Source organism: Equus quagga, chromosome 9, assembly GCF_021613505.1.
Source record: "Equus quagga isolate Etosha38 chromosome 9, UCLA_HA_Equagga_1.0, whole genome shotgun sequence".
NCBI classification, from domain to species: Eukaryota; Metazoa; Chordata; class Mammalia; order Perissodactyla; family Equidae; genus Equus; species Equus quagga.
In genome coordinates, this window is record NC_060275.1 from 28,136,357 (window position 1) to 28,148,939 (window position 12,583).

At 42.9% G+C, this 12,583-nt stretch overlaps 1 protein-coding gene across 2 annotated transcripts in view; it reads right to left on the minus strand.

The window, feature by feature from the left end:
• Window positions 1-12,583, minus strand: part of KATNAL2 (katanin catalytic subunit A1 like 2) — a 78,894-nt gene that overhangs the window by 18,851 nt on the left and 47,460 nt on the right. For both annotated transcript variants that reach the window (XM_046672056.1, XM_046672057.1), the window contains exons 7-12: window positions 11,863-11,961; window positions 11,577-11,654; window positions 8,598-8,696; window positions 6,471-6,534; window positions 6,155-6,273; window positions 1,320-1,411 (exon numbers count right to left, since the gene is read on the minus strand). In XM_046672056.1, coding sequence (XP_046528012.1) covers window positions 1,320-1,411; window positions 6,155-6,273; window positions 6,471-6,534; window positions 8,598-8,696; window positions 11,577-11,654; window positions 11,863-11,961 — 551 coding nt within the window. The remainder of the gene's footprint in view (window positions 1-1,319; window positions 1,412-6,154; window positions 6,274-6,470; window positions 6,535-8,597; window positions 8,697-11,576; window positions 11,655-11,862; window positions 11,962-12,583) is intronic.

The window sequence follows — 12,583 nt, forward strand, 5'->3', positions numbered from 1 at the left end:
TATTTGGCATTCCCTCGTAATTATTATTCTGTCAACATAATGTGACCCAGGAAGTCTCCCGAGCACCTGGCCTTACTCTCTGACCCTTTGAAGAGTCTAGTTTTAGGTTCAAAGTTCCAGAGAAGGAAGCTGACAGTCAGTGGAAAACCTGGAGCACACTCAAGGATAGGAGATGAAGAGTTTCCCAGTTAGCCCAACCAAAGCTACGGGGAACCCTGGGGATGGAGACAGACAAAGCAAATGTCAGAACGCATGCACAGGTCACTGCGGTAAGGGAGGCCAGGCAGGGCAGGTCTTTGCAGAAGGAATGACTGCTAGGGTGGTCTGGTGGATTCCCACCTGGACGCCTGTGCAGTTGTCTGGTCCTGTCAGGCCCCAGAGAGAGGCAGAGCGCCCCAGCCTGCGCTGGCCAGCACCCGTTAAGCCATGGAAATCATCCCATTTCAATCAACGGCATGAATCCCATGCATCTTGGGTACAACTTGATGGTTGTTTTTCCCTACTGGGAAAATGGTTTTCAATAAGTAAAATTTCAGAAATTAATTCCTAGCTGTACTTCCAACAAGCTAATCATTTAATTATTACTATTAGTTCTGTCTTGATGAGAGACCATTAGAGGCCATTAACAAATGCAGCTGTGTTGAGATTTCCTGGGGACCTGTGCTTTCAAGCCAGGGGTACCAAGTCTAGTAAAAAGTTTCAAAGAAAACTATCCCTGATGAAGACAGAAAGGCGTTCTTAAAACACACACACACACACACACACACACACACACAAGGTTTATTACAGTCTGAGATGTGTTCTTTCCTGCTTCGGACATTACTGGACACTTAATCTTTAGAGATAACATACGTGACATATTAAAAATCGGACAGGCTGAGCCACAACCCGATGTCACAGAGAACCGGTGGCTTCCCTGACCCCACACACTTTGTCAACGACTTCCTCTTGGGACCTAGCCCTTTGCAGTCCCGTTCCCCACAGGCAGCACCCCTGGCTCCAGAGGAGGTGGTCACAGGTGGCTATTTTGAGCCGGCAGGACCGTTATGGCAGCCTGGGATCGTAGGGCTGGGTGATCTTCAGGCCTGAGAACCACTCTGTGGGGAAGGGAGGATGACATTTCCTCCGGTTATAAAAACTACTTAAATCAGCTATTCAGTTAACAGGATCTAATTTAAAGACCTTTCCATGTGTCTGCAGAAAATCTGTGGGCTTATTAATAGGCTCATTCTGCTGGTAAATGTCGATGGGCTTCCGACCATCAAACACACTTACAAGAGGGGAGAAGTGATGCCAAAAAAAAAACCCCTGTCTGTTACCCGGGAGCCGTGCCTCTCTGACTCATCACTGACTCCAGCTCGTCCAGGAAGATGGTGGAGGGGGCGTGATAGCGGGCAAGTTCAAATAACACCTGGGTGGGAGAAAAGCAACCACATGGTCAAATTCATATACTTACATTAAAGTTCTCAGATGCTCCCAGAGATCAAAAGTTTAGGATGGCTGCAATATTAAGCATTTATGCTGCACTCTGTTATTTCACAATAACTTTGTAATTGTTACAATTATTTCTCTCTAGCACCACCCCATGGGGTTGGATGGTCCAATTATTTCCATTTATCATTTGGTAAAATTAGAACCAGAGAGTAAGTGGTTAGCTCAAGGTTACTAATCATAAGCGGGAAAGCTTAAGACAAAACTCAGTTACCAAGCTTTCAGTGGGTTAGTTAATCCCAGAGACCCCTGCCGATAACATGTTCCATCGGACACAAAAGCCTTGGCATATGTAAAATCATTTGATGATTTTCCCTTAACCTTAGAGACAATGGGAGAGTTATTCTCAGAAGGAGGAATTGTAGGCAAAGGATAGGTTCCAGTCATGAGTACAAGACTAAAGAATTTTGCCCCTCTCTGCTCCCCAAATTACTCCATGGGGTCCCCCCACCACCTCAACACTGCCATTTAATAGGTTCAGGTACTTAAAGGCAATCCCCGATCGAATAAAACGTTCCATTCCAGAATAAAATATTATAGACTGAACAAGAACAGGAAAGCAAGCAGCAAAAGAACAGACATATAAAAACAAAATAAAGAGCTCTAAAGGGAGATGCGGTCGTGATGAAAAGAGTATAAAAAACAAAAGCCTTTTTTTTTTTAACGCTGAAACTGATCTCTTGAGCACCATATACAATTCTTCACTGGTTGGTCGGAGAAAACAGGAGAGATTTAGAAAAGGATAGAGGTTCTTTAATAGGCATAGGGGATTTATTCTCCGTGTCACTTAGTGCTAGCAGGGCATCACAGAACAACTAAGAGGGGAAGGGCTCAGGAAAGGCCAGATGGTGGTTTCCACGAGCAGCGGCAGGTTGTCGCTCACAGATCTCCCCATCGCTGAATGGCGAGGTGCTCACCTTCACCACTGCTCGCGTGTGTGTGGTGCATCCACGCTCATGCTCAAGTATTTCCCTGTACAGAATCCTATTCCATTCGGCCAAGACAATTGGCTCAGCCTAATGAACTGAGAGAACAGTGTCAATGCTGGGACACTCATCACAAATGCCTTTTAGACACAATAGAGATCACCTCATTAGAAGCAGGTACCTTGTCTTCCTTGTCACAAAAAGAAAAGGCCAAATATACCTGATATTAAGGATGATTACAACAGCAGCAATCTACCCAATGAAAAATGGAATATTAGAACTGTACGCTTTTTAAGGAGCTCCCTAAGGTGCAGAGAGACCAAGGGGCAGGACAAGACTAAACATCCAGTTGAAAGAAGAACCACATCTGGGGCCTATGTCTCCATATTGACCATGCCGCTGCTCTTCCCACTGCCAGAGAATGTACAGAATCCTGGGTGAGTGCTCTGGAAGCATTAGTCTAAAATTTTCAAAAGTACTTGGAGGAAGTTAATCATACAATTGGGCAGGGGGGTGTTGAAAGATGTAAGCACCAACAGGTGTGTACATTTGCTAAAGAGACCACTCAACTATTCAATAGCATCAACTCCTAAGAGGCAAGAACATTAGGAGGGGAGGGGGGACCCAAGGGCTCCCTATAAATAACTCTTTAATTGGAATAGAAAGAGAAACAAATGGTAGGAAAGCTTCTCTGATTTAGGGGAAGGTCCTGAAGGCTTTTCTTTATCTGAAAGCTTCACAGTCAGGAGCTTGATAGCCTGACCAAGATTTTCCAGGCAAGGATCTTTCCAAGAGCTGAGAAAATTAAGTAATTTCTGAAAGGGTATGAGATGAGATCCTTCAAGGTTAGCGGAGGTTGTTATCCTCTGGAATTATTTCTTTAAACATCCAAAATAAAAATGCATTTCACAGAAAAAAAGAAATATAAATATTTTTTAAACCTGTAAAAAGATGTACAAGTTCAATCAGAATTAAAGAAATGCATATTTGAGCACTGACATATTACTTTCACTATGAGATTGGCAGAGGATTTTAAATTTGGGTACTATGCAGTGTTGGCCAGGGTGTGGGGAGCAAACACACACACCGTTGAGAGAAGTGTAAGCTGGTGCAACCTTGTGGGCAGGCAATTTGGCAATCAGTGATTTTCATTCCCTCCGACCCAGCAAGTCTACTTCAAAGAAATTGTCCTACACTATGATATATGCCAAGACGCATGTAGTAAGACTGTTCACTGTAGCTTTGTTCATAACAGCAAGACACTGGAAGCAACCTAAATGTCTACTAAGAAAAGCCTGGTTAAATACGTTTGGGGACACACCCATGCAATGAAAGGCTATGCAAACATATAAAAAATATACTCTGTCTACAATAGTGTGGAATATCCAAGTTATATTGTTAAGTGTGGAAGAAAAAACACAAAGTACGGAAGGGTTTGTGTTGTATGTTTCTACTTGTGTTTAAAAAGAAAATGAGACATAGATTCAGTTGTTGCTGTTAATGTTTTTGTTGTTAGGGCCACGTAGTGGATTCTGACTCCCAGCGACCCCGTGTACAGCAGAGTGGAACCCTGCCCCGTCTTTGTGCCATCCTCTCACCCCCCTGTGCTATATCAGAAAATGCTCCGCTGCTATTCATGGGTTTTCTTGGGCAATTTTTCAGAAGTGGGTGGCCAGGTCCTGCTTCCTCGTCTCTTCGTCAGGAAGCTCCTCTGAAACCTGTCCGCCATGGGTGGCCTTGCTGGTATTTGAAATACCAGTGGTATAACTTTCAGCATCACAGCAACCACCACAATGTGACAACCAACAGAGAGGTGGTGTGGTTCCCTGACCCAGAAATTAAGCCTGGCAGGCAGTGAAAGCACCAAATTTTAACCACTAGCCCACCAGGGGTTCTCTAGATATAGAGAAATGTTTTGGATAGCTACACCAGCAACTGTAGTAGCTGCCTCTGGGGAGAGGGCTCACGGGTCTATATACCCTTTGTACTATTTTTTTTTTTTCAAAAAGACTAGTTACTTTTTAAATATACTGTAAAGGAAGGGGAGAAATTTCCTCATTCTTAGAATTCTAACAAAATAACACTGAAGCAGAGGAAAACTCCAGTTCAGTAAATTGCTCTCACAGAATAGAGAGTTTTTGTTCAAGGACTTCTCCGGCTATTCAACATGAAACAAGAAATCCACTTAGTTTCAACGTTTATTAAGAATATTCAGAAAATAGCTGAATTTGCTCTTCTGTGTGGGTCAGTCCCGTCCAGGGAACATGACGTAACCTTTCTCTGAGCACCTTGCGGTGTCTCGTGTTCATAGCTCTCAACACCACTTGTCACGACAGGAGATGAAGCTACACTGACTCTGCGGGCATCCTGTAAGAGCTTTATTGTTCTTAGCACACAGCAATGGAAGGTTTAAAACAAAAGTCTTCAGGCTGATAAGCATTCTAGTTAGTTGGATTTCAATTAGCTGAAACTAGAATCACATGGAACTCACAAATTTAGGAGCAGTGAAATTCAAGCCCCATCTTTGGACCTGGCACTGAGTCAGCCTCAAGATGAAGAACAAAGAAACAAAAGATGTCACACAGATTTCCACGAATTGCGATCCTGAAGGAGCGATAAGAATTTATAAACATGTACACATTTGAAACAGCTTGAGAACAATATCGAAGTAATAAGTCCTAGGTTATTTTAGGTAAATCAATCCTTTAAAAATATTCTATTATACCTTCCAAATAAGCCATAATGTTTTTAAAATGAGACATCCGAGGGAATGTATTTTAAGCATAATATTTTCGAGGAATTTCTTTTCAGAAAATATATAGTGTTTATACTCACTTAGTATCGATCACTTATCAGTCATCCTACAGAGTGTAACAGTTTGACAGGGTTTCTGAGAAGGACTCCCCAGCTTACACTGAGGCATAAATCACAGTAGGTGTTCTCATAAGGTGACCGGATGATATAGGAAAATTTTACAATATAAAATACACCGTGGCCTGTGAAGGAGATTTTGTAAAGGTGGAAATGATCTCTTCAGGGAACAAAAAAACCCCTATAGGCTATGGGCCCTGTGGAGGAAAGTGCCACAGGGCATCTGAAAGAATAATGAAGTTTTACGTTTCTAGATTCTTCCTTACAGTATCTAGTTATAAGGACTAGGATACAGTGGTAGCCTCTCAACAAACATTAACTGAATATACTGTATATGCTTAATAATAAATGCTTCTGGAATGAAGGAAAAAATAGGTCATTTTAGGACAATTTTTTCCCAGCTTCCATTCCTAAGTTGCATGAATCAAAAAACAACTGTTAGTTGGGGCCAGCCCAATGGCATAGTAGTTAAATTCACACACTCTGCTTCGGCAGCCCAGGGTTCACAGGTTTGGATCCCTGGCGTGGACCTACATGCTGTTTGTCAACCATGCTGTGGCAGCATCCCACATACAAAACAGAGGAAGATTGGCACAGATGTCAGCTCAGGGCCAATCTTCCTAAAAAAAAAAAAAATTAAAAAACCTGTTAGTCAAATTCCCAAAGGAAGGGAGCTCATGTTTTGCTGATGGGACATGATTAATATCTGCATACAGCAGCCAATCCATCTCCCAGCCTTTGGTAATCAAGATCCAGGATAAATTCTAACACATAAATCACTTAAAAACAATTAAGGTCTAACATCATTTTCTACCACTGTATTCTGCTGGAACTTATTCTTAAAAATCCAGATCAAGAATTCCTACCCGAACAAGCTTTTCTGAATCCCCTCTCCATTTGCTGACAATGGTAGATGCAGAAATGTTGAAGAAGGTTGTTTTGCATTCTGTGGCCACAGCTTTGGCCAGTAAAGTCTTTCCCGTACCTAGAGACACAGGTGGATAAATGTGAGCGGCACTTGAATTCCATTCCTCTGCTGACAGGCAGAAGTCACTCTCACAAGAGACAAAGGAGGTGGTGACTCAGCTCTCACTTGCCCCGACCTGAAGTGAGGACAGACGGGGCGGCCCGTCCTCTGCATACCCACTTAATATCAGGACCCAAACAGGAAGACTCGTTTACCTGGAGGGCCGTAGAGCAGCAGTCCTTTCCAGGGAGAAAGAATTCCCGTGAACAGCTGTGGGTACTACAGGTAAAAGGAACAACGATGAGCTTTGGTGTCAGTACGCCAGCCTACACACCCTTAGCACAGGCCAGCCAGTGATGCTGGCATGAAACAGCACAACGCTAAGAGTCAGGTCTTCCTTTTTTAACGCCACCTGCTTCTATATATATATTATCTATCCCAATTTTACTTTCACACTTGATAGGAATGTGTGGCTTGATTTTTGTGGCTTTTTAAAGGAGCAATTTTTCAAGGAAAAGAAAGGCATATGTAGGTACTCTTCCTCTCCATTACAATGGTTATTTCTTACATACATGGCATCATTTCCCCCAAGAATTGCATATTCAGAGCATTTGGCAATCTTTCAAATGTCCTAAAGCAGGGACGAACTTTAAGAGGAATGCTGGAACCAATAAATGAAGGTGTATGCACAAAGCACAAAGCTATGGGGAAGCCTGGTTTCAAAGGTGGGAACACTCGCTGCTGAACACATTGTGAGACCCTGACTCCCACAGGACGTGATGGACTTCAATAAGTCTGTCCTGTTAGTTCAAATTCAAACAATCTGGAGGGTGGGTGGGGTTGGTAGAGAACAAGGGAGAAGGAAAAATAATAATAAAATTATAACTAGCTATTAGTTTCTTGCTGATACTAATGTCAAAATCTCAATGCCATCACATACAGAATTTATAATATCGTGGAGATAACACATCCAGAGAGTTTCAATGAGATGTTCTATCCTTTCTAGAAGTCTTCAACTGTAGAGCCACATAGAGGAAATGGTGAGTAAATTTCTACTACTTCTGAACACCAGTATAGTTCTTACCCCCATGTTTGAACACAGGAAGAAAGGGGGAAAAGACAATCCAAATTTATTGATTTTGTCTCATTAGAATAGAAGCATCCCAAAATCAAGGGCTCCATGGGCTCTGTGGTAAGAATAAGTAGGTTCTTCAATAAAATAAATTTGTAATCCCGACTGAGGGAGATTACGGAAAATGGCCACAAATTATTTGCAGCTCCTTCTACCAAGAGGCACAGCCTATTTCTCCACCACTTGAATCTGGGCTTGGCCTTGTGACTTTGGCCAAAGGGACATTAGCAAATATAAGAAGAGATTTGAAAATATAAGACTAGCAAATATGAGAAGTATAAGAAGAGACATGGGAAATGCTCATGGATTAGGACCTGCCCTTTCTTGCATCTGTCTGGGAAGTCTCTGCCACCATGTGGACAAGACCGGGCTTGTCCACTAGAGGATGAGAGGCACTTGGAGAGAGACCTCAGCTGTCCTGTTTGTCCCAGCTTTCCCAGCCTCTCCATCTTTTCCAGCCACCCTGGCTGATGCCCCAGATGTATGAGTGAGCCCAGCCAACATCACGTGGAAAAGAGATGAGCTGGCCCAGCTGAGCCCAGCCCAAACTGCCTACCCACAGAATCACAAACAAATAACTAAGTTTTGGGATGGTCTGTTACACAGCAAAAGCTATGTGATACACTGACCTTCTCATCATCACATTCGTAAACCAAAGAGGAAGAGTCTTGTTTTTCTATTTTTCTTGCTGTTTAGTGAGCCACTCTGCACTAAGGCTTGTCGGGAATAAGCAATGAGTGTAACATGCTGGCGCTATCGTCCAGTGCCCTGGGAGGGGCGGTCTAGCCTTTACAACCAGCCAAAAGCAAAGCCCCAGATGGTGGGGGCGGGGGGAGGGGAAGAGCTATGGAAACAAAGTGAGAGGCCCTCTCCTACGGGAGGCATTTCTACTATAAGTATATTTTTAGGGAGGCAGGCTTATTTGAACCAATCTATAGTAACTGACAAATCATATATACTACAGAGTCTAGATCTTAAATTATCACTTAGAGCAGACACCTGCCTTGAACCAATATGTAACATGATTTCAAATTACCTAGGATGGACTGGCCTTGGTCCTCCAGTGTTGACAGAGTATTGAGACACAGACAAAAAGTTAACTTGTGGACAGAAAATCATCCTCCCCTTCTCTTCCTGATGGGTACGTGACATACAGCTTGTCCGATGGATAATGAACAGAAACAGCTCCCGAGAGGCTCCCCGTCCTTACCCTTATAGGATACACGACAGCTTCTTTGACTAACTGCTTGGCTGCATCGAGTCCAATAATGTCACTCCACTTTATGTTTGGATTATGGAGATAGATGTCCTGCAATGCACGTTTGATCATTTTGTTAAAACTAATGTTTTCCTCCACAGCTGTAATAAACACAGGAGCAGCAAAAGACTTGACTTACAAAAGGACATAAAGTGCTGGTGATAAAACTTTTCATATTAGATATATGTATATATACACACTGTAATTTGGGGCTGGTTCACTAAAGGGATGCCGTGAAAATATTCAGTGATTTTTCCCTAAAGAAGATATTGATGATATAATATGGTACTTTTAGGGGGAAGAAAAAAAATCTCCTAACAATGGACTGTACCTGCCTTCAGTCAATAGCAAACCAGACTGATTTACGACCCTCATCAGAGGAGCTACAGAACATGCCTTCAAATTACATTAGCTTTTACCGCGAAACATGGTTCCTAGCTGGTGCCTGGCCTCTCTCTCGCTCCTTGATCTCGCAAACACTTTCTTAATTTGTTGCATAAAAGAAATAATGCTCCTCTGAAACCAATTTCTTTTTTTTTCCCTGGTGATCGCTGCCTACTTCCATCAGGAACAATTGCTTCTACGAAATTCAAAGAAGCCAAGAACCAGGCAGAAGTGCAGTTTTCCCGTCTCAGAGTAGAGCCCTGTGGCAACCATCCAGGGTAATCAATTAAGGTAGCTTTTACTGATAACTAATTTACAGTTTCCAAACTTCAATTTCACAAGACGCCTCAGAACAGTCACTCAGGGGCCTTTCTCAGTAGGAACTGTTTCAGGCAAACTGAAAATCTAGATGCCACATCAAAAAAAGAAAGAAAGAAAGAAAGCCTCCTTTCCAAAGTCATTCTGAGTGACTAGAGAACAATCTGGAAAATATTTTTGTATTTATTTAATTTTTAAATAAGTAATACACGCACACGGTACAAAAATATAAAAATACATTTTTAAAATACTGGTGAGATATTATGCTTCCGCTCCTGTCCCCCATCCTCCCAGGTCCCTCCACCACAGGTGACAATTTCTTTTAGAGAAACTATTTATACAAGTGATTTTGGCAGTGCATAATATGCACGATCCATTCCTGGATGGAATGACAGAGAAAGGACTCAGTCTCCCAAAATCTTGGAGAAACTCAGCCTGTCTTTAAAGGATGGATTTGCGTGCTGGCCCACCAGCCACTCACATTCTTATTACCACACATTCTTAGGAAAAGCTTCACACATAATAGGGATTCATCTCCCTTGGAAGTCAAAGCATCCACAGATAATAGCAGTATTTCTTGCCCTCTTCTAGAGTTGACATTGAGTTCCATATGGTCGTGTTTAATTTCCCGACAGATAGTTCCTCCTTACATCAATCAAAAGTTATCAGTCAGAACTCAATAGGACTGCCTCATGAGATGGGGAGCTCCCCATCACCGTAAGCATTCAAGCAGAGCCTGGAGTTCTATAGAAAGGTTTCCAGATGGAATCATTTCAGGCCACTTCCTCTCTACAACTCTATCATCACTAGTCATGTTATCCTTTTGCAAAAACAGTAATGTAACTATTGACTTTTGTGTGTATAAAAAATATTTTTCTCTGCTCTCTTATGCATCCCAGTGACCACAGCCTGGCTCAATCCCTCAGCCTCTCTCACTGGTGATAACTCCAGAGCTGGTCTGCCTATCTCATTTCTTTGACAGTCGCCCACCACACTGTCATTAGAACACGCTATCTAAAAGCACATTGGATCTTTCCACTCTCCCAATGGGCACCTTTCAAAGATGCCCATCTCCTACAGGCTGGTCCCCAGCCCTGGATCCTGTTCACAGAGCCCTTACTCAGGAGCCTGGTCTCTCTCTCCCGCCCCCTTTCCCACCACTCCTTGCACCTTACTTGGCTCAGTAGAAACCCTGCACAAGCCATACAATTTCACAGGTACATACACCTCCAGAACACCTCCACTCTCCCTTTTCTACTCTTTGTCACATGACAGTTTCCTGCGTATCTTCTTCCCTGACACCTTCCCCACCTTTTGGTGCAAAATACTTCTCCTTTATGCTCTCAGAGTGCACCTTGCCCGTGGGATGAGAAACTTTTTCGGGCAGTGACTATGTCTGATTCATTCCCCTTTGTGTCTCCAGCCCCCAGCACACCCTTGACACATAATAGGCGTGCAGTAAACAGCTGCTGAACTGAACAGAGAGGCTAGGGAACCCTTCCTTACCTCAGAGTATCTGTGCATTTTGGGGATCATTATAAACATCGTTCTTAGCATGCCTACGTTTCAGTCTTTCATTAAATATGAGATCTCTGGATATCAGAAAAGTATGTTATAACTCAGGAATCTATTCTATTCGCAAGGAACTTGCCCAAAGTCACTCAGCAAGAAAGAGGAGGATCTAGAAATCAAATCCAGGCCAACCAATCCCAGAGCCTGGGTCGTTAACCATTAGACTGCACTGCCTTTAGAATCTGGGGGAGAGCTTGAAAACTCAGTAGTCTGGATGGTAAGATATTTCCTAGTAATCTTGTGTTTTATGGAAATTTCCAATTATGCGATCATCAGCTCCTGACATCTCTATTTCTAGGCTTTGACTGTTTAAACAAGACGCAGACATGCTCTTTCCTGCCCTAAGAGGCTTCTTTCCTTGACTCTAGGCTCTGCTCTAAAACCTTTCACCTGTCCCTTCCTCTCCAAGGCTTTTTCTCTTTTGGTTTTCTTGGCCTCTATAGTGAGCTGGTGGGCTTTTTATATTGTAATTTTATGATTCTATAATTTATTTATCATGCATTATTGTGCCTCTAAACAATATGAGTGCCTTCGCAAGTGGGGGCACTTTATAAATAAATGATCATATTTATTGTTATTAATAAAAGAAGCAGCCCGCAATGCTCCAGGAGCCCCAATCCACCTCCGTAAATTTGTGAATTGAATATCAGATCTTACCCGGCTCACCACGGCTGCCAGTTCTCGCATCTCACTGTTCATGCCAATAAATGCACTCAGAGGCTTCAGCAGTCGTTCCTGGGGACGGGAACAGAAAGCCTCACGTTACAATATTGCTCCATAATTCAGGGAGAAAAACAGGGCACAGATCTCGGTGACACAAATGGTGGCAGGGTGCTGTGACCTTCCACTTGATCTCAAGGTTTCTCTGGACTCAAAATTATCTTTCTAAAGTCATCTAGATTTTGGCAGTTTGTGAGATGATTGTCACATCTTAGCCACTTACTGAGGGGTCTGGGTTACAGTCGAAGCTGTTGAAGCCGAGCTCGCTGCTTGCTCCTTTGATGGCGTCTGTGAGCAGCCCTCGGAAGTCAATGATGTGGCCCTGAAAGGGAGGGATGGTTATTTACGCCATTGAAACATGAGGGAAGACTACCCTTAATGGCTCAGCTTCATTAAATCAAGACACGTTTATGGACCTTGGTATGCAGGGCAAACTTCAAGTGAAGCTTTAAAAAGAACCTGTACTAATAATGAACAGGATGAGTTCCTCAAGTTGGGGTGTCTAAAAAAGACAAGCTGTAAATAAATTCTTCAGGATGAAGTTGAATTTGAATAAAAATTCACAAGCGTTTTCAGTTCCTGACACATATCATCTGCTTCCGTATATGTCTACTTCCCCCATATTGTCTCATCCTTTTAAAACACTCCACACACAGGAAGAACTCACTGGCGCAAGAGGAACCCTAGTTCCTATTTAGTGACTATCATGCACACTCACCACTCAGGAGAGTGCCTGGCACAAAATAGGTGTACAAGCTACTTTGTGAGGATTATTTACAATTCTTAGAACATCTCTGCTAGTCGGGCCTGGCATCTTAGTCTCATAGATGTGGAAGTAAGGCCAGAGAAGTTAAGCAATCTGCCCAGGGTCACACAGCTAAATGACTTAAGGCCAAGATTCAAACTCAGATATTTGTCTCCCATACTCCTTCCAATGCCACCTT